At 48.9% G+C, this 19,693-nt stretch overlaps 1 protein-coding gene across 10 annotated transcripts in view; it reads left to right on the plus strand.

The window, feature by feature from the left end:
* The window catches only part of MEGF11 (multiple EGF like domains 11), a 366,564-nt gene that overhangs the window by 141,584 nt on the left and 205,287 nt on the right, over positions 1-19,693 (plus strand). For all 10 annotated transcript variants that reach the window (XR_010839780.1, XM_067029616.1, XM_067029613.1 and 7 more), the window contains one exon: positions 1,341-1,441. Coding sequence is in view for 9 of the 10 variants with exons in the window: in XM_067029616.1 (XP_066885717.1) it covers positions 1,341-1,441 (101 nt within the window). In the remaining variant the exon portion in view is untranslated. The remainder of the gene's footprint in view (positions 1-1,340; positions 1,442-19,693) is intronic.

A 19,693-nucleotide genomic window follows, 5' to 3' on the forward strand; every position in this document is an offset into this window, starting at 1 on the left:
GGACTCCCTGCCCAAGTTGGCCTGACCCTCCATGGAAGGCAGGCTATAGGCATCTCCAGTGACTGGACCCCGTGGCTCTGCCCCACAAGGAGGGGTCCACAGGGCAGGCTCCTCTGGGGTGCTGGTGGGGAAGTGAAAGAGCTCTGGTTTCAAGGCCCAAGGACTTGGGTTGGGTCCAAGTTACACCTTGACCTTGGGGAGTTACTTCCTCTCTCTGGTCTTTAATGACCATTTCAAATCTCCTCCATTTTGACCTTATGTGTGAAGAAGGGGCTTTGCCTGTCAGTACCCAATTCTGACTCCCTTCTTAGGACTCTGTCCTCACACCATTCATTCCCTTGTCCTACTCCTTCATGATGGCCATCCCATTAGCCCAGAAAGCCACCCCTTGAGAACTGGCACAGGGCAGTAGGTTAAGCCCAGTGGCTTCGAAATTAGAGTGACTTGCGTTTGAATTCTGCCTCTGGAACTTATTAGCTGTGTGACCTCGAACACGTGATTTAACTTCCCAGTTTTCTCATCCAGAAAACAAAGGGGGAGAGTACATAAAACAAAATAAGAATAAAAACTCTAAGAAAGAAATAAAGGGGGCATAATAATGCTACCTGCCTCAGATAGAGACAGTGATTTTGCCTATAAATCTCTGTGGCTCAGGGCAAAGTCTCAACAGCCAGGTCAGCGTAAGAACTGGAACCCAGGTCTCTGACTCCCCGTCCAGAGCTTCTGCTCTCTGGATCTTAGCTTCTTCCTCTGCAGAGCTGGCTCTGAGCCTTTCCAAGATGGCATGTGAAGCTCTTCCCCAGGGGGTGTTATTTTTGGTGAGAGGGAGATTAATCTACTGTCTGGGACCTAGTCAGACTCAGAGGGTCCTTTTGCTGACTTGGCTTCAGTTCTCCAACTGGGTAGACCAATCCCCAGAGGGCCATGAGCAGTCATGGTTGGGGTGGGGCAGTTGGCATAGAAACTCTCAGGGCCCAATTCCTATCAAGGTCACCCCATGCATGGGCTGCTGCAGCCCTGGGTCTGGAGGTTTACAGAAGTCCCCACAGTGTCACCCAGAAAGTATTTTCTGCAGCCCTTCTAAGTATCACCCTGAAGGGATTGGCGAGAAGTCAGCAGGTGTAGCAAATGCTGCCGCCATGTCAGTAATACATTCTGCATCACAATGGCCCAGATCCCATGATCGATTTTTCTTTATTGTGTTCCATCACATTCGAAGCCGCCATGCATTTTAAAGTAATGATTGAATGGCATCCTTAATATAGCTTAACACGAATATCATTCTAATAGGAGTGATTGATTTTCAGTACTTTGAAGTGGCTTTCTTTTCTGTGCCTTAGGATCAGTTATAAGACAGCGTATCGGCGTGGGCTCCGGACCATGTACCGGCGGAGGTCCCAGTGCTGTCCTGGCTACTACGAAAGCGGAGACTTCTGCATACGTATGTGGGGGCTGCAGTGGGGAGGAGAGGGAAGGGGGACAAGGGAAAGGGAGGTAGGCCTGTTATCCAGGCCCTGGGCAGCAGGCCTCAGCTGACCTGAGGGCTCCAGAAATCATTGCCTGCTGCCGGTTCTGAGGGGATAATGGGTCTTGTGCAAACGCGTTAGCACAGATTTGTCTATCAGATCAACCTCCTATGAGGGTGCATGTAAGCACATCAGTTCTAGGCTTTGATGGGGTCAGGAGAGAAGTGGACTCTTCTGGAGTAGGTGCTCTGAGGAGCAATGGGGAAGAAGTGCTGAATGCCTGGCACAGAGCTGAGGTGCTCAAGAAGGAAGGAAGAGGTGAATGAATAAATGGATGGAGAGATGGAGAGATGCATGGATGGATGGATGGATGGATGGATGGAAGAAAGGAAGCAGGGAAGGTGGGATCATTGGATGGCAAGATCGTAGCACCTAGAAGGAGGATGGCAAGAGTAAGCTCACAAGGGACTGGTTCCAGTAAATGGGAGGATTTCCAAAAAGGACTGGGAGACACTGAAGAAAAGGTAGGTGCATAAAAGATTCATGTCATCTCTTCCCCTGTTTGTCTACAGAAAACTGAAGCCTTAGTGCCCCCAGAGAGATAAGGGCTAAGTTTCTGGCAGCCACAGGCCCTCTGGGTGGAGGGCATTGTCATACAGTAGGAGACACCCAGGAGCCTGCAGATCTGGGTTCTGGCAGAACCCAGGCATCTTCCCAGGCATGTTGCTTTGGGCAAGTCACTCAACCTCTCTGGGAGAATGATTGTAGGGCCCTGTTGTCAGAGTCTAGAGGCCTCTTTCCCACTCACCTCTGAACAGTAGAGGGGACCAGTATGGAGCTTTCCATTGGGCATTAGGGGTTCCCTCAACTGCAGGACAGTGTCAGAGTAGCTAGGAGCCCCCGTTTAATGACCAAGAGGAGAATCCAGCCCCAGAGCTTCTGCCTCTTCATTTGGAGGCAGATTTGGAGAGTGAATCTCCTTTTTAGTATTCTCCTTGCCATTCGGGAGGGTAGAGCAAGCTAGCACCAGAGAGAGAATTTGGGCAGAGTGGGCATATTGATGTTGGGAATGAAATGACAATTTTCCCCTACTGATGTTACACCTCCCCTAATGCTAAAGAAACTCGATTGCATTACAGGAATGAATGAAAAATGCTCTCGCAAGGAAGTGCAATAGTGATGGTTTCGCAGGAAAAATACAAAGATACTCACCCAAAGCAAACCCCAAAAGGCTGTTTCCCAGGGTCAGGGCAGAAGACTGGACTGGAACAAGGCCTTGGCTGACACTTCACCTGGGATACTTGGGGGGCCCAGGTGTAGAAGTGAGATCAGGTTGAAGGCTTTACTGATGCTGTTCTGTCTGCTCGAAGCAGAGTGAAAGTCAGGTGTGGGGTGGGACACGGGATTTATAAAGCCTGAGCAGGATGTTTGTGAGTGGCCCTTTGGAGCTCAGGGCACAGCGATGGACTCAGGGAAATTATAAAGGGATTTTGGACGTCAGCATGGGGCTCCAGGAATGGATGAGCGCATCCCCTTTCTAATTTCTATTCGTGGATGTTGGTAAAGCTCTTGGAAAATGAAGAGCAGAGCAGAAGCAGAGTGTCCTGATTGTACAGGCTCAGTCTTGCTGACCGGGAAAGGCCTCTTACAACCTCCCACCTACTCCTTATCTAACGGCCAGGGACTGCCTGCCGAACTGGTGCCACAGGCCTGTCCACCTCCAGGAAGCCAAAGCTAGAAAAGCCACTTTCAGGTCTGAAGGCTTTTCCTAGGAGGGCACAGGAGAGTTTCAGCAGCGAGATGGTGCGTTGTGGCATGCTGGGTGCTGGCAGTAATGGCACTGAAGGGCAAGAGTCACACAGGCCTGGGTTTGTCCCAGGTCCCAGCATCTTGCTCTTTACCCTCCTCCTCATCGTGTTCAGGGTACACACCCCATGCCAGGCACCATTCTGATCACTTTACATACATTAACACATCAACTCCTCACAAACAGCCCTCTGGGGTAGGTACCCTTATTTCTCCCATTTTACAGATGGGGAAACTGAGTCACAGAGCAATTAAGTAACTTGACCAAGATCACACAACTAGCAAGTGATAGTATTGGGATTTGAACCTAAGCTCTGTGGCTCCAGAGTCTGCTCAGAACCACCCTGGATGGGCTACTTCTCTCTTCATGAACCAAGATGTGATCTCTCAGAACATCAGTTTCCATTCATGCAAAGTAGGAATAGTAACACCTACACCACCAGGCACAGCACAGGGTAGGGGCTTAATAAATGTCACCTCCCTACTTCATGGTTTTGGGTCTTAACATTTTTTTCAGCCTTGACTTTTCTTTTAATTTCTCAGGGCTCCACGGACCCTCTCCATGGGAAAATGCACACTACATAGAAAAACCTACACGCACACACAGTTCTTTGCACACAATTTCAGTGGGTTCATGGATCCCTTGAAACCCTTTAGCGTCCTCCAACACCTGGTGAAGAGCTTCCGCCATATGCTCATGTGTATCCACTCCATTTATATTTGTTGCTTCCTATTATGCAAATGCTGGGGAATGTAGATGCAAAAGAGAGATGGTTCCTGCCTCGGGGAGCCTGCGACCTGGTGGGAGGAGGTGGTCTGGTTCACGAATACGTGCAACAGAGTGTTGTCGGTGCTTTGACAGGCAACTCTATAAAGTAGGGTGTATAAAGGACTAAAGAGGCGGGGCTGTCTTTTAGCCACGCCGTTTTGCTGAGTGTTAAGGAGAAATCCGCTACAGACAGAAGAGGAAGCCCTTGAAGGGAGTTTCAACCCAGTGTTTATTAAATGCCTACTCATTCTGCTTTGCAAGCATGCTAACTGGTGGGGCCTGATCAAGGGAAATGGGTAGAGACTAGTAAGAGTCTAGGTGGTCATGGGAGTGAGGAAAGAGGTTCATGAAGCAAGTGGACCCTGAGGTTACAAGAATAAACTTTTAGGGAAAAGTACAAAAATGATCACAAACATGTATTATCTTGACTGAGAACTGCAGAATTTCACAGCCGGAAGGAAACTCAGATCATTTAATTCAACCTTATCACAGTACAGGTGAGACACTGATGTCCAGGGTGAGGAAGGGACGTCTCCCAGGTTCCCAAAGCACAACAGTGGCAGGGCTAGGACTTGAATCTGGGACCACACACTCAGTCTAGATTCTTTGATGCCTCCAACTGTCTCTACTTCAAATTCATTTCTATATCTTCCTGGGCACCAGCTCGGTGCTGGGGCACTTGTAGGTCATGTGCTGATTGACACTGAGGGGATGGAGTGCAGAGAGGGATGTCAGTGGAGGTGATTTTAGGAAGGAGGGGGAACACAGAATGAGGATCAGGAGGTTACAGGGTGAAGAGTTACAAAGCATCACAGCCTGGGTGGCTTAAACAGCAGGAGTTTATTGTCTCACCGTTCTGGAGGTTAGAAGTCCACAGTCAGGGTGTCAGCAGGGTTGGTTTCTTCTGAGGGACCATATATGGGAGGGAAGATCTTTTCCAAGCCCCTCTCCTTGTTTCTGGTAGTTCCTTGGCTTGTGGCCCCATAACTCTGTTCTTCACATGGCTTTCTCCCTGTGAATGTCTGTCTCTAAATTTCCCCTTTTAGAAGGACACTAGTCATGTTGGATTAGGGCCCAGCCTGATGACCTCATCTTAACTTGGTTACCTCTGTGAGACCCTATCTCCAAATAAGGTCTCATTCTGTGTTGCCGGGAGTTAGGACTTCAGCATATGTATTTTAGGGGGACACAATTCAACCCATAACAGGTGAGTGTCAGCCGTTACCAGGACTCTGTCCTGCTCATTGTGATGGGAGGAGAGGGAGAGGGAACCAGCCAGTCCCGCACGAGCTTTGTTGCCTCTCTATGAGACAGTGGAGACCCCAGGGTCTGGGAGCTTGTGAGAGGGAGAAATGGTAGTGAGAGGGTGAAGGATGGTGCCCAGGGTGCTGGGTGCCAGATGAGAAGCTTGTAAACCTGGGAGCACTCATGAGCTGCTGCCCTGTAGCCCCTGAACCTCCATTCCTCCCTCTCCACCCCATTGGAGGCCAGAAACCGCCAAGTTCACAAGAACCTGGTAAGAACCAATTAGATGCCAGAGTCCTCAGGACCCTGTACAAGAGCATCACCTGTGCTCTGGGAAGGGACAGGGGGACATCGACCTCCCTCCAAAACCACCTTCCTGGAGACTGTTTCTTGGCAGGTGCTAGAAGGACACTTGCCTGGGAGTGAAAACCTTGGTTGATTCTGCCACCAGTTTGCTGTGTAATCTTGGGCAAGTCCCTTTGCCTCTCTGGACCCACTGTGGCACAGGATGGATCATCCCTGTGCATGGAAGGAGGAAAGATGAAACAATGAGTGAGAGTGTCCTGGAAAGCATAAAGCTTGGTACAGATGCAGGGTGGCCTATTTTTCCTCCTCTTTGTACCATTTCCTCTGACCCAGAACTGCCATCCTCATCCCAGAGCCCTTGGCAGCCCTTCTAGAACCATCTGCACCAGAGCTGCCCGTCCCCTCCCATTATCTACAGAGACAGCTGAGTCCTGGCCACTCTTGGTTGCCCAAGCATCAAATATTTCCTGAAGATCAGTGGGTACAACACATTTCCTTCTTTCTCTTTTCTTGCGAGATAGGGCAGTGAGCATTTCGGGAAGCTCTGTTCTTTGAAAATATTGGCCCATGTCAGACTGGATGAGCTGGGTTATGCTGCAGTGATAAACAACACCCAAATCCCAGTGGCTTCAAACAATAAAATTTTATTTCTTGTTACTTGTCCATTGTGGGCCAGCTGGGGTCTGCTTTTTGTCAGTGTCACCCCAGGACCCAGGCTGGTGGAGAAGTCACCCTCTGCAATGTTGCTGGCTGACTTGGCAGAGAGTAGAGGGCTCTGGCGGGTCTTGAAGGCAGAGGGCCAGAGACATTTAGTGAGTAGGATTAATGTTTGTCACAGGTGCCATAGATGCCACAGTAATTACAATGCACCGTTCATGCAAATACTTTATTGAACACCTGATAACCTAATCTCAGAATCACCTGGAAGACTTGTTACCATGCAGACTCCTGGGCCCCAGGCTCAGAGTCTCAAATTCAGAAGGTTTGGGGTGGGGCTGGGGAATTTGAATTTCTAACAAGTTCCCAGGTGATGCTCGTGCTACTGGAATGGGACCCGCACTTTGAAAACCACTGGTCTTCGTTATGCTGAGTCATGGTTGCTGTGCTGACCTCAGCTTCCTGTCAATTGCAAAGAGCCCAGCGGGTTCTTAACAGGTGCATCCCCTTGGTATTCAGGGCTTCTCCTGATGGGTAACAGGGAGAGAGCACGTCTCAGAGTAGTCAGCAAGGAGGGGGAGTTTCCCTACACAACCTCCCCGTCTCTTATTTCCCCTTGGTCAGAGTCTCCCCCGTGGAGCAGTAACTCCCCCCCGACTTCCAGACCATGTAGTCTAGCCCTTTCAGTGGCTGCTGGGAATGCCGGAGCCCACCCGGGCCGTGTGGTTTTCATCCAAATCCAGAAGTCGAGGGATTAGCCAGGAACTCCAGGTATGTGGCTGCTGGGCCGAGCTGTGGCCGGGGCGAGTGCTCAGCATACTTGGGTACCTAGTTGGGTTGTCAGTGCATGTGATGGTGGCTGAGGGGCAGGGAGCCACAGCAGAAGATCTGGGAGACTGGCTGCACCGCAGGAACCTGAGGGGTGCGTAAGACTTAACTCCAGTAAATGCCTCACGCCATTTTGGGATTTGGGTGCCCCTGTTTTACTATTGCAGTTGTTGTGTACAGTCGACTGTCATTTAAATTGAAATTTAACTCACGTTGACTGGTTTCTTTGCTCCCACCTCTTGCCTCTCACTTCTCCCTTCTTGGTTTGGCTTCGTTGTTCTTGAAGGGTCTTTTTTAGTGGCTCTTTCCAGAAGGGTCTATGAAGTGATCAATTCTTAAATGCTTTACTTGTCTGAAGATGCCTTTATTTTGCTGTCACGCTTGGTTGGTGGTTTACCTGCTGATGGAATTCTAGGTTTTTAGTCATTTTCCTTCAGCAGTTTGAGAATGTTTTTCCGTTGTGTTCTGGACTTCATCATTACAGGGCTCTGCAGTTTCCCTAGGATGTGTCTGGGTGTGGGGTTATTTTTATTGATACCGTTGACTCCCCAGAGGTATACATCTTCTTCAAGCTAAGGATTCATGTCCTTTATCAGTTCTGGAAAATTCTCAGGCATATCTCTTCAAATATCTCCTTTCCTTCATTCTCCCAGTTCTCTCCTATTGGAGCGCCAAACTGTTGGGCTCTCTCACTGCTGCCTGCTCTCTCTCTCCTAAGCTCTAATTTTTCATCTCTTTATCTCTCCAGGCCATATCTTGGACATTTTCCTCACATCCATTTGTTTCAAATCCTTTCACTCTGCTAATTAACCTGTCTTTTGAGGTCTTAATTCTAATGATGACATGTTTCATTTCTAGTTCCCTTGTTTCTTTTTCAAATCTGCATGTTTCTTTCCCATGGTGTCCTATTCTTTCATTATGTATTCTAATCCTTCTTTTATTGCTTTAATTATTTTAAACATATTCCTTTTGTAGTCTCTTCAGATAATTCTATCTTGAGCTGTTAGTTCTATTGGATCAAGTTCCTGGAATATCAGTTCTCCTGTTTTTGGAGACAGCTGATTCTCCCTGACCATGGATTGTTTCCTCATATAGGTTGTAACTTTTTTTTCCCTCTTCCTCTTCTTTTTTTTTTTTTTCCTATGAACTCTTGAGCCTTTTTGCCCCTCCCCCATGTCCCAGGTTGTGCAAGAGCCCTACACATTAGTTTTGCATTTTCTTATTAAGCACTCTAATGTTTTTCACTGGCTCATGACCAGTTTTTGCATTGATAATTTGGTTTGAGATTCCTGGATGTGTGTGGTGAAGGCTTAGGCATTTTCCCTTTAAAAAAAAAATTGACGTGAAATTCACATAACATAATATAAACCATTTTGAAATATTCAATTCAACAGCATTTAGTGCATTTACAATGTTGTGCAACCACCAGCTCTTTCTAGTTCTAAAACGTTTTCTTCACCCCTAAAGGGGACAATGTACCCATTAAGCAGTCACTCCCTATTCCCGCCTCCTGTTTTTTGTTTCCTGTGGGAGACATTTTTCCTCATCCAGAATCCCTGTTTATTCTTAGGCCGGTTAGGCAGCATTTTCAAGTATCCCCTCCATGGAGCTGGCAACTCCCAAGGCCCAGTCTCCCCGTGTGGGTGTTAACCCCCAGGCTCCCAGCCTGGGCTGAGGACTAGGGGTCGGCTAGCCAGGGCTGACGTTCCCTGGGCTACCTTAGCTTCAGCACCTGACCTGCAACTGCTATAAACTACCCGCACCTTTTTCTCACACTTAGGGATTTACCTTTCTCTTATTAGATTTCAGGTGTGTATTTTTTAAAATATTTTAATTATGCTTGGGAGGCATTTTTGTAGCAGGGGTGCCTATATTAGCACTTTTTACCTTGTCACTGGAACTGCCCCTGGTGTATAGCTAGTGGTGGCATGGGGGAACTTATAACCACAGCCTGTGACATTTAAGTCAGTGCTCTCTTGGACTGATTGCTAACTTCCAACAACATAATAAAACAATAGTGTAACTAATGGTGGTTTACCCAGCATTTCCCGTACAGTGTATCACTTGGTCTTCACAGGCTGGAGAAGTGAGTATTATTGTTACCACCCTGTACAGCAGAGGAAACTGCAGCTGGGTGAGGCTAAGTGATGCGTCCACATAGACAGGAACGGCCCAGGAATTGAGATCAACTTGCAATCCTGTACTTTCCCCTCCTTCAGTGGGTTTTCTCTCAGCAGGAGAGACCTTTGGCCAAGAGAGGAAAGGGGGGGTGAAATAGAGGGGAGGTGGAGAGGTTTATAGGGAGAGGAAGGGACTGAGGGCAAACCGGTTTGATTTTGAAACTTTGCTAAGGTGAGTCTTATAGGTGCCAGATCAGGTTAGTGAGTCCGAGGGATTGTGTGCGTGCGTGTGTGTGTGTGTGTGTGTGTGTGTGTGTGTGTGTGTGTCCTGATTTAAGATGCCGAGAGTGGCTGATTCACGCTGACCAAACATATAAAATACTGACGCTTAACCCTGCGACTAATAAATTCACGTACAGTGAGAAATAAGGACCTAAGACTTGCTCTTGTTCACTTTTGAGTACTTTTCAGGCCCTCAATAAATAATTGTTGAATGAGTAAATTCATGGTCCAGGCACCCCCAAGGCCCAGTGGGTTCTCTGGACACCACTCCTATTAGCACCTGTTTTGGATTCCTTGTGTTTCACTCCAGGGCACTACCTGGCAGTTTGGGAGGTTTGGGAGCCACGTGGCAGTTGGTTCCATGTGCTCTGAGCTCACAGCCCCCAGGTCCCCTCTGTCACTCTGTTCCACTGGTTGTGATGCTGCCTCACTTGTCCCTCTCTCCCACCTAGAAGTGAGTTCCTGAAGCAGAGGAATCCTGTCTTCTCCATGGGGTATACCCAGGGCCTGGTACTTATTGCTGAATAATCATTGAACGAGTGAGTGACTGAATGAATGAATGAATGAAATAGACTCATACCGCAAATACTGAGAGACATCTTAGGGAGAAGCAACCAATTCTGTCTGGGGAATCCAAGGCCAGGGGGATCAAAGAAGATTCTTCGAAGGAGGTCACTTTTGAGCTGAGCCTGAGAGATGAGTAGGAACTTGGCCGGAGGACAAGAGATGGGCAATGGTTAAGAGCCTGAGTTTTGAAGCCCACTCCTTCTGTGTGACGCCGAAACTGTTATTTCACCTCTCTCTCCCTTGGTTTTCTTATCTGTAAAATAAGATAGGGCTGTGTTAAGTACCTACCTCTTTGGGCTGTCAGGATTAAGTGAGTTACCGCAAAGAAAGCATTTAGGCCAGAGCCCAGCACAGAATAAGAGCTCGGTAAATGTTAGCTGCTGCTATTTGTATTATTTTTGTGAGGGAGGGCATTCTCTGGCAGAGGGGACAGCCTGAGCAAAGATGAAAGAGCAGACAGGATCAGGACACTTCCAGCAGGAGCACAGGTGAAAATGTGGTGGGAGAAGGGGCTGGGTCGGGCTGGACCCTCAGCACCAGGTGATGAGGAGACTGGACAATTTCATGAGATCATTGAAGGGTTAAAGCAGTCAGTGACATGCTCACGGTGGTGTCAGGAAGCCACTGCTCTGGGGGCAGTAGTGTGGAGGACCATGGAAGGGGTGAAAGACAAGTTAGGAGGTATGTGCAGGGGTGGGTGAGCCGTGGCCGTGCCCCTTGACTTTGGTCTGGCCTAGCCCCGAGCTTCCCTGCTAGCAATGCCCCCCGCCCCCTGCAGCAAGTGCCAGCAGGGTTTTTTGTGCTGACACAGCTGGAGAAAGATGTAGATGCTGCTTCTTAATTATCAGGTGCAGCTGTAATTAAACCTCTGCTATCCGGACTGGGCAGCCTCTGAGGGGAAGCCTTTATTAGCGTCAGAGCAGTTGGGCATTTATTTAAGTCCCCTTCCTGGTGTCCTGAGCCGAGTAAAGCCAGTGAAGTAGCGAACCTGTCCCCAGCCTAACTCCCCACTTCGCTATGGAAACTGCTTAAAGGCTCCCTCTTTCCATATTCTGAATTCCCTCAATGCCTACAGAATACCACCTCCTACTTCTGGTCCTTGTTGGGAGTTTGCTGCTTCTCTGATGTTCTCACCGTGCTCTAAGCCCCACGTGGCCTAGGCCCCAGCTAACTCTGACCCCTTGCCTCCTGAGCTCTCCCTCGCATGCCAGCCTCCTTGCTCTTTCTGCCTGTGCCTCGTGTTCCGGCCTCAGCGCGCAGGAAGCCCTGTTTGCTGTTTCCTCTGCCCATATGCTCTTCCCCCACATGCCATGTAGCTAGCTCACTCCCTATTTCACTTAGTGTCTTCTCACGTGCCATATTATCAGAGTCTTTCCTGGCCACCCTGTCTGAAATAGCAATCCCCTCCCTGACATCTTTCTGTACGCCCTTATCTTGTTTTGTTTTTTTTTATTGACATATAGTTGACTTACAATGTTGTGTTAGTTTCAGGTGTACAGAAAAATGATTCAGTTATACTTATATATATATATATATATCTGTTTTTTTCAGAATCTTTTTTCCTTATAGGTTATTACAAAATATTGAGTATAGTTCCCTGTGCTATACAGTAGGTCCTTGTTGGTTATCTATTTTATTAGTAGTGTGTATCTGTTAATCCCAAACTCCTAATTTATCCCTCCTTTCCCCTTTGGGAACCATGTGTTTCCTTCCTATGTCTGTGGATCTGTTTCTGTTTTTGTATATAAGTTCCTTTGTATCTTTTTTTTCAGATTCCACATTTAAGCAATATCATATGATATTTGTTTTTCTGTCTGACTTCACTTAGTCTGATAATCTCTAGGTCCATCCATGTTGCTTCAAATGTCATTATTTTATTCTTTTCTATGGCTGAGTAATATTCCATTGTATATAGGTACCAAATCTTCTTTATCCATTCATCCGTCGATGGATATTTAGGTTGCTTCCATATCTTGGCTATTGTAAATAGTGCTGCTATGAAATTGGGGTGCATGTACCTTTTCTTTTTTTAAAAATAAACTTATTTATATTTTATTTATTTATTTTTGGCTGCGTTGGGTCTTCATTGCTATGCAGGGGCTTTCTCTAGTTGTGCCAAGCGGGGGCTACTCTTCGTTGCAGTGTCTGTGCTTCTCGTTGTGGTAGCTTCTCTTGCTGTGCAGCACGGGCTGTAGGTGCATGGGCCTCAGTAGTTGTGGCATGTGGGCTCAATAGTTGTGGCTTGCAGGCTCTAGAATGCAGGCTCAGGCTCAGTAGTTGTGGCACATAGGCTTAGTTGCTGCATAGCATTTGGGATCTTCCCAGACCAGGGCTGAAACCCATGTACCCTGCATTGGCAGGCAGATTCTTAACCACTGCACCACCAGGGAAGTCCCTGTATCTTTTCGAATTAAGGTTTTCTTCACCTATTCTGTTTTTTAATTAGCATTGTCACTACCTGGCATAGAGACATAAGATATATATTTTTTATTTTCTGTCTCCCTAACTAGAATATATGCTCAGTAGGAACAAGGGACTTTGATTTTCTCCTAGCTGAGAACTCTACTCCTAGAACAGCACCTGGCATATAGTAGTTGTTCAGTAAATGATGAATGAATGAACAAACAGATGAACTGTAAGCTCTTAAGGGCAGGAGCAATCTTTTAAAAACATGTCACTGTATGGTCTACAATGGCTTATATTGTGCCAGGCACATAGTAGTGACTCAGAAAATACTGAGTGATCAGGTACTTCCAAACTCTTCCAATTCTGCCTCGCCCCTCCCATCTGATTCAAGACTTCCCTCACGCACCTCCCACTGCTGCTTTCTCTAAATGCTGTACCCCAGACTCCTTATCATACTGAACCTCACTTCCCCAGGGTCCCGTTGGGTCTGCTGATCCCCAACACCCCACCCTGGCACCTGAATTCTCCACCTACCCACTCTCTGGGACTGTGTATGGGCCGCTCCTGCTTCCTAGAACCCTTGGTCCTGTTTCCACAGTTTCTGCCTAGTGGCTTTTGGAGACTCGGCGCATAGCTGCCTGGTCTCTGGGAAGCCCCACCGGACACCTCCCTCGTCCTCTCCCCTCCTGGTCCTGATCTCAGCCCCTTTCCCCCACAACTGCCCTTACAACTGTCAACTTCTTCATTCTCTTTCTCCCTGGATGGTGAGCTTGTTGAGAGTGGAGGCTCAGAACCCCTCTGTATCTCAAGCACCCAGCCCAGGGCCCAGCAGGGAACATGCCTTTGCAGCCTTATTGATAAGAAGGAGGGCATGTGGGCTGGCTTTTCCTGGGGACCCTCCAAAGACCCCCAAAGGAGTGGTTTCTGGGCAGGGCCCTGAGACCCCAGAGTGAAGGGTGGCCTGCCCCAGTTAGGGTTCTCATCGCTACTCCCTCCATCCCCTTGGTTCCCCAGAGCTTAGTGTCACATGTGTGTGAAGAGTCTGGAGACCCTGTTCCAGGGCTCTGTGGGGACTGAGTCTGCTGTCCCAGAACCCTCCGTGTTGGGCTGAGCTTGCAGTCATGGGAAGGCAGTGAAATTTTTCCTGCAAGGCCTTCTGGTTTATTGAGCTCCTCCTTCCCTCCTGGCTCCTGGCCTTTGTAGCAGAGAGGTTTCAGAAAGTGACCATTGCTGGGTTTCGAGGACGATGGACATGTGGTCCCCAGCCCTTCTCTAATGCTTCAGCTCTCTGATTCAGGACAGCTGAGTGGCTTCAGTGAGGGTGAAAATGGTGACTCAGAGCCTCCGTCTGCCTCCCGATGGCCACTTCAATACTCTTGGCTTTGAAGGGCTCTGATCAGCTGCCTGTCAAATGGGTGGGGTGGGGACAGGCTGGGGAAGCTGGCCACCTCCTCATACCATGTGGGCCAGGCATCGGCCAACACTCAGGGAAGGCTTAAGAGTCAGGTCCCCTCAACTTGTCACAGGCACACATTCCACTGCCCCCAGCTTGTCTGTCCCTGGGGGTAAGAATGAAAATATTTAACTACAGTTATAGCACTTCTGCCAATAGGGTTAGAATGGAATAGGGTCTTAGAGGCCTGCTGTGGGGCTGGGGGTTAACCCTGTAGGTGCTAGATTATGGGTAGATGGAGGGGGCTGAGAGAGGGGCAGTGGTGGCAACCACCGACCAACCAGAGCAGAGGTTTTTCAATATTTTAATACTCAGTACCCTTCTCCCCTGAACCAGAGCACCTGGGTCTTATTTGACCCTGGAGATGTAATATGTCTGGATCCTTGAGGAAGGGGTGTCTCAGCTTGAGCATCTGGCAGGGGTGGGGGGCACTGCTTTCAACCCATGAGAGGGGTGTCTGTGTGGCATCTAGGGCCTGACAGTGTAAAGGTCAAGAGCACGGACCCTGGCACTGGACTGCTGCCTCCCGCCTTTGTGTCTGTGGGCAAATTACTTAGCTTCTCCGTGCCTCTGTTTACGCCATGGTGAAGTGCTGTAGCAAGAGTACCTTCCTCATGGGGTTGTTGTGAAGATGAAATAAGTGAATCTATGAAAACCAAGCACATGGCGAGTGCTGTGGAAGTGCTCGCTTTTATTACATGTGCACATGTTTGTTCATGAGTATTAGGTTTCACTGTGTGTGAAGAGCTCCCCTCTTATGTGATGTGGGCACATGCATGTTCTCAGTGTATACACTTGCTGTGTGTGTGTACTGTGTGTCTGCCCATGGACAGGGCCCCCATACCCCATGTGTCGAGTGCACATCTGCCTGCTTGTGTGTTTTGAGAGTTTGTGCACACGTCTCCCTTGGCTCTCCTGAGAGCCACCTTTCCCGTGATCCTTTCCCACTTCGCTTTCTCCTTCTCCTTTGCAAGCAGCCAGTGGCGCTGAATTGTCACCTAGGGAGCCAGACTTGCATCTTTGCTCCGGATGGAGTGGGAAGGGGGAGCCAGGTGACACTATGGATCTCATTCCCTGGGATGGAGACAGACCTGGGACCAAGGGCAAAAGCCAGGGAGGCCTCCTCCCACCCCTGGCCTGACAAAGAACTGGCCCTCTGGCCACCTTTACCCTGCACTGAGCCGGACCGAAGGGAAGGAAAGAGGAAATCCCAAATCTGGAAGCTGGGGGTCAGGGGGCAACTTGAATGTGGCCCCTATCCCTTTGGTATGGCCAGGTGGAGGGACCAAGGCCTTGGCCTCTGTTTATCTACAAGGTTCCATCCACCAAACTGCAGAGGCCTGATAGTAAATCAGCAGCGAGCATGATTTAGAGGACTCTGCTCTGCTCAGCTCAGCTTTTGGCAAGGTAAATGCATAAGCTGCAGAAAATCTCTTTGAAACGGAGGTCTCACTTCAGTCCTCCCATAAAGGATTCTCCAAATTATATGAACTAGATTAGTATCTCTATTACATAAAACCATTTCAATGCCTGCTGTGGTCTTGGAGAATAAAGTCACTGGACAAACCTTTTGTTGTTCTGCCCCACCAGCCAGTGGTAATTGAAGATCTCCCTTTAAAAGTGTGTCAGGTGGAAAGAGCGGCTAATTTACTAAGTGGAGGAGCCTTTGTTAGGGAGACTGATGCTTTGTTCTGCTTGTCCCTTTTAATCTTGTTTTTGCACAGTGGATTTACATAAAGCACTACCAGCCGATTTGATTCTGGCCAGGGATGTCTGGCAGGGCTGGGCCTTGCAGAAGGAGGCCACGCAAGGTTTCCTTTGCCTCTCTCTTCCTCCTCGCCTTGCTTTTCCCTTTCCTATTCTGGGCTCTTACCTGGATCCCAAGGAGCAGGCCCAAGCCCTGGGGCAAACTCTGTGGCTTTGCGGCAGTGGCTGCCTTTGTCTTTTTCTAATCAGAGCACACCCTCCTCCTTTTTAATTGCCTCTCTGCATGGAAACCCCAGAGGCAAGATCCAGGTTTGGGGCTACATTCTCTGCCAGTTGCCCGGTTTGAATCTAGCTGAGGTCTTCAGCCCTAAAGTCGAATGCCATCTGGTGCCTGATGGGATGGTTTGGGTTGGAGGGCCTCCACGGTCGGAGGCACTAAGCATTGTTGTCAGAGAGTCCTCCCCAGCGCGGGCTTCTGGCTCTGAGCAGGGGGTCACTGATCCCTGGTTGGGAGGAGTTGGGCTTTGCCTTGAGCAGGGGGCCACCTCCTTGGGGCTTGAGGCCACTGTGGTGCTGGCAGATGTGAGCCCTGACCCAGCTTTCAGAGATGGAGTTCTCCGTCACCCATGTGGCTGTCATCTTGCTGTACAACCGGGAGCAGGCGCCCACCTCTCTGGGCTTCAGCTCCCTCATCTGTAATGTCAGAGACCTATCAGCTCTGAACTTCTATGAAACAGGAGCTTCAATTATGGTGACTGAGGGGCAAAGGTTTTTCTCATTTTGAAGTAAATGGGCAAAGTTAAGGCCAAGGGAGTATGGAAAATGGAAATATGCACTTGTAGTTCTTAGTGAAATGAATTGGAGGAAGAACCAAATAGAGGCAACGTGATTGGCAAAGAATCATGGAACAGTCAGAGCCCTTTGGAAGTGCTGTTTGCTTTGTTTCAAGGTGGTGGCCATCCATATCCCTGGGATTATCTTGACAAGTTCCATGTGGGCAAGAGGTTCATAAGCTTTGCAGGGGCAGGACCAAGGGGCTGGTGCAGGCCCTCACAGTTTCTCCTAAGGACTTAACTGCTTGGCAAGGTGGGGAGAGGGGACTGCAGGCAGGGTGGAGAAACTTCTTTGGGCCCGTTTGGGACACGTCCTAGATAACGACCTCCTTTGGGGGGACATTCACCTTCACAAAGAAGGAGTAAGGGAGGGACTCACACTTTTGCTGTCAGGCCTTTGTATATGTTACCTCATTTTCTCCTCAAGATGACTTTCCCGGAATGATTGCTCTGCTTACACGTGTAAAACCGAGACTCAGGAGTTAAACGCTTTGCCCAAGGTGGCACCTCTGGGAAGCGGTGGAGCCGGGTTTCCAGTGCACTGATGTGGAGGAAGCCAGGGCTGGGAAGTCCTTAGGAACCTTATGTGTAAAAGGATGCCCCCCTCCCCTGGCCAGGCTCTCCCTGTCATTGGTGCTCAGGCTCAGGTCAGGAGCCTGCTTTGCAGCCCAACTTTGTACTTTGACCCGTGAGTGACTCAGACAGTCCTCCCTCTCTGGGAGTTTTTCTTTCTTTGTCTACAAAATAGGAGCATCCACCCTGTCCTGTAAGACAATATGATGGGGCTTTGTAATCACCAGCCCCAGCTGACCCGAAACTTGCCCATCAGGCAGTAGAGATAACAATCTCCTCCTCCTCCCCATCTTATCATCACAGCTAACACTCATCTAGCACAGAGCTTCCCTGCTAGGTCAAGGGCAAAGGAGTCACAATTTTCAGATCTGAGAAGGAGCCGAGGGTTGGGAGGTGCACAGGCTCCCTTCCCTGGCTTCCTAAAGAAAATGTCTGAAACTGTTAGAAAGAATAGCAAATACGTATTACTAAGCGCATGGTATGTGTCACAAGTGGGGTGGAGTCATCGAGTGTGCAGGAGATGAGCTTTGTAAGTGACGGGGCACCAGTCATGGCTCTTCTTGCTCCGGGGCACAGCATGGACTACAGTATTTCCACCTGGAGAGCGGAAGAAAGAAAGTCTACATTTGCATGGTACATATATATTGATACAATAGAATACTACCCAGCCATAGAAAAGAATGAAATAATGCCATTGGCAGCAACATGGATGCAACTAGAGATAACCATGCTAAGTGAAGTAAGTCAGGAAAAGAAAGACAAATACCATGTGATATCACTTATATGTAGAATCCAAAATATGACACAAATGAATTTATCTATGAAACAGACAGACTCACAGACACAAAGAACAGACTTGTGGTTGCCAAGGGGGAGGGGCGTGGGGGAGGGAGGGATTGGGAGTTTGGGATTAGCAGGTGCAAACTATTATATAAAGGATGGATAAACAACAAGGTCCTACTGTAAAGCACAGGGAACTATATTCAATCTTCTGTGATAAACCATAATGGAAAGAATGTATATTTATGTATAACTGACTCACTTTGCTGTATAGCAGAAATTAACACAGCGTTGTAAATCAACTATACTTCAATGAAAAAAGAAAAAAGAAAATCTACATCTGCATCATCAAGGCCCTGGGTTTAGCCTGCAGGTGTCCCAGAGAGGGGTGGGAGGACCTAGCCTGCCAGTGATAGGAAGCTTCTCTGCCCACTGACGCTCTTAATCTTCCATTGAGGAGGTTCTCGCATTCCTAAGTCACAAGCTAGTCTTAAAGGTCTTTGCTAATATCTTTACAACTCAAATGGTGGAAGGCGTAGGATTTGTCTGTCTCTATCTGTTTTGAAATGAGCCTCCATCAAAGGCACACAATAGGAGCTCTGAAGGGCATTTCCAGCCTGGAATTCCAGGGTGTGTCTGGGTCAGGTGAGGACTCACCCTGCTCCTGAGCAGACAAAAGGTGAGCTGACTTCTGGGCGGCCTGTCTCTGAGTCTGTGGTGGGAGACGTTCCCCTTGAGTAGAAGGCAAAGCCGGCATGCCTTGCCCCCTATATTTACCTTGATGGAGCTTTAAAACGCCGCTCTGACATGTGTAGGAACCAGGCATGCAACAGTGTGGACGCCTCAGCTGGAGGTCTTAATTGCTTGCTAAGAAGGAGAGACGATTCTAAGATCTGGGAAGCTGCCTGGGGAAAGTGGTTCATTTCCCAGAGCAGGGTGCAAAGCAAGGGGAGCCATATGGCCCAGCGGTGGAACAGCTGTCTCTAGAGAAGGAACAATTCGGGAGCTTCCACCATCTGGGTGAATTACGAGACTTGCAATTTTCATGCATATGTTAAGGCAACCCACCAACACAGCAGTCAAGGGGCGGATGATGGAGAGAGGTGGAATGTCCTGTGCTCTGGAGAGAGATGGAATGGCCTGTGCTCTGTGCCACAACACGGACATCCATCCCCAGAAACCCTGACTCAGCGGCCGCCTCTTTGCCGGGCTGCCCTGGCCGGGGCTTGCCTCTGAGGTCTCGTGGGCTGATGCCCTGCCAGCTCCCCTGGGATCCCTACCGCCCGCACCTTCCACTTTCTCCAGAAAATATACGTCATTCCTTTAACTGTGGCTGCTGCTTGCCTCTTTGGCAGGGCCAGGAAAATCTAGTTGGAGAGTGCTTAGTGGTTTGGGGCTGTTATATTTTCTCTGCTCTATGATCCGTGTTAAGTTAAAAGGGCCAGGGCTGCTTTTCCTTCCCACGGAAGATAACTCAACCTGGACAGGCTCCCTCTGGGAGAATTAAAGGTGATGAGGGACTTCTGGTTGGCTGGAACTGTTAATATCCTTCCCCCAAAGTGGTCCTCTCCCTCCCCCAGCTCCCCAGCTGGTTGGAATGATTTATATATTACAGTGTGTTCTCATTCCAGATGATCGCTCTTTTCCTTTGCGAGTGCTGCATATCCAGGGGGACAGAAGGACAGTGGAGGTCTTAATTGCCTGCTAAGAGTGAGAGACGATTCTAAGATCTGGGAAGCTGCCTGGGGAAAGTGTTTCATTTCCCAGACCAGGGTGCAGAGCAAGGGGAGCCATATGATCCAGCGGTGGGACCCGCGGGGCCTGCGACGTGGCAGCACCGTGACGGGTGCTCATCCTCTGATCTTCTGGCAGTGCTTTGCAGTGGGTTGTGTGAT

This window comes from Kogia breviceps, chromosome 3 (genome assembly GCF_026419965.1).
Source record: "Kogia breviceps isolate mKogBre1 chromosome 3, mKogBre1 haplotype 1, whole genome shotgun sequence".
Taxonomy (NCBI): domain Eukaryota; kingdom Metazoa; phylum Chordata; class Mammalia; order Artiodactyla; family Physeteridae; genus Kogia; species Kogia breviceps.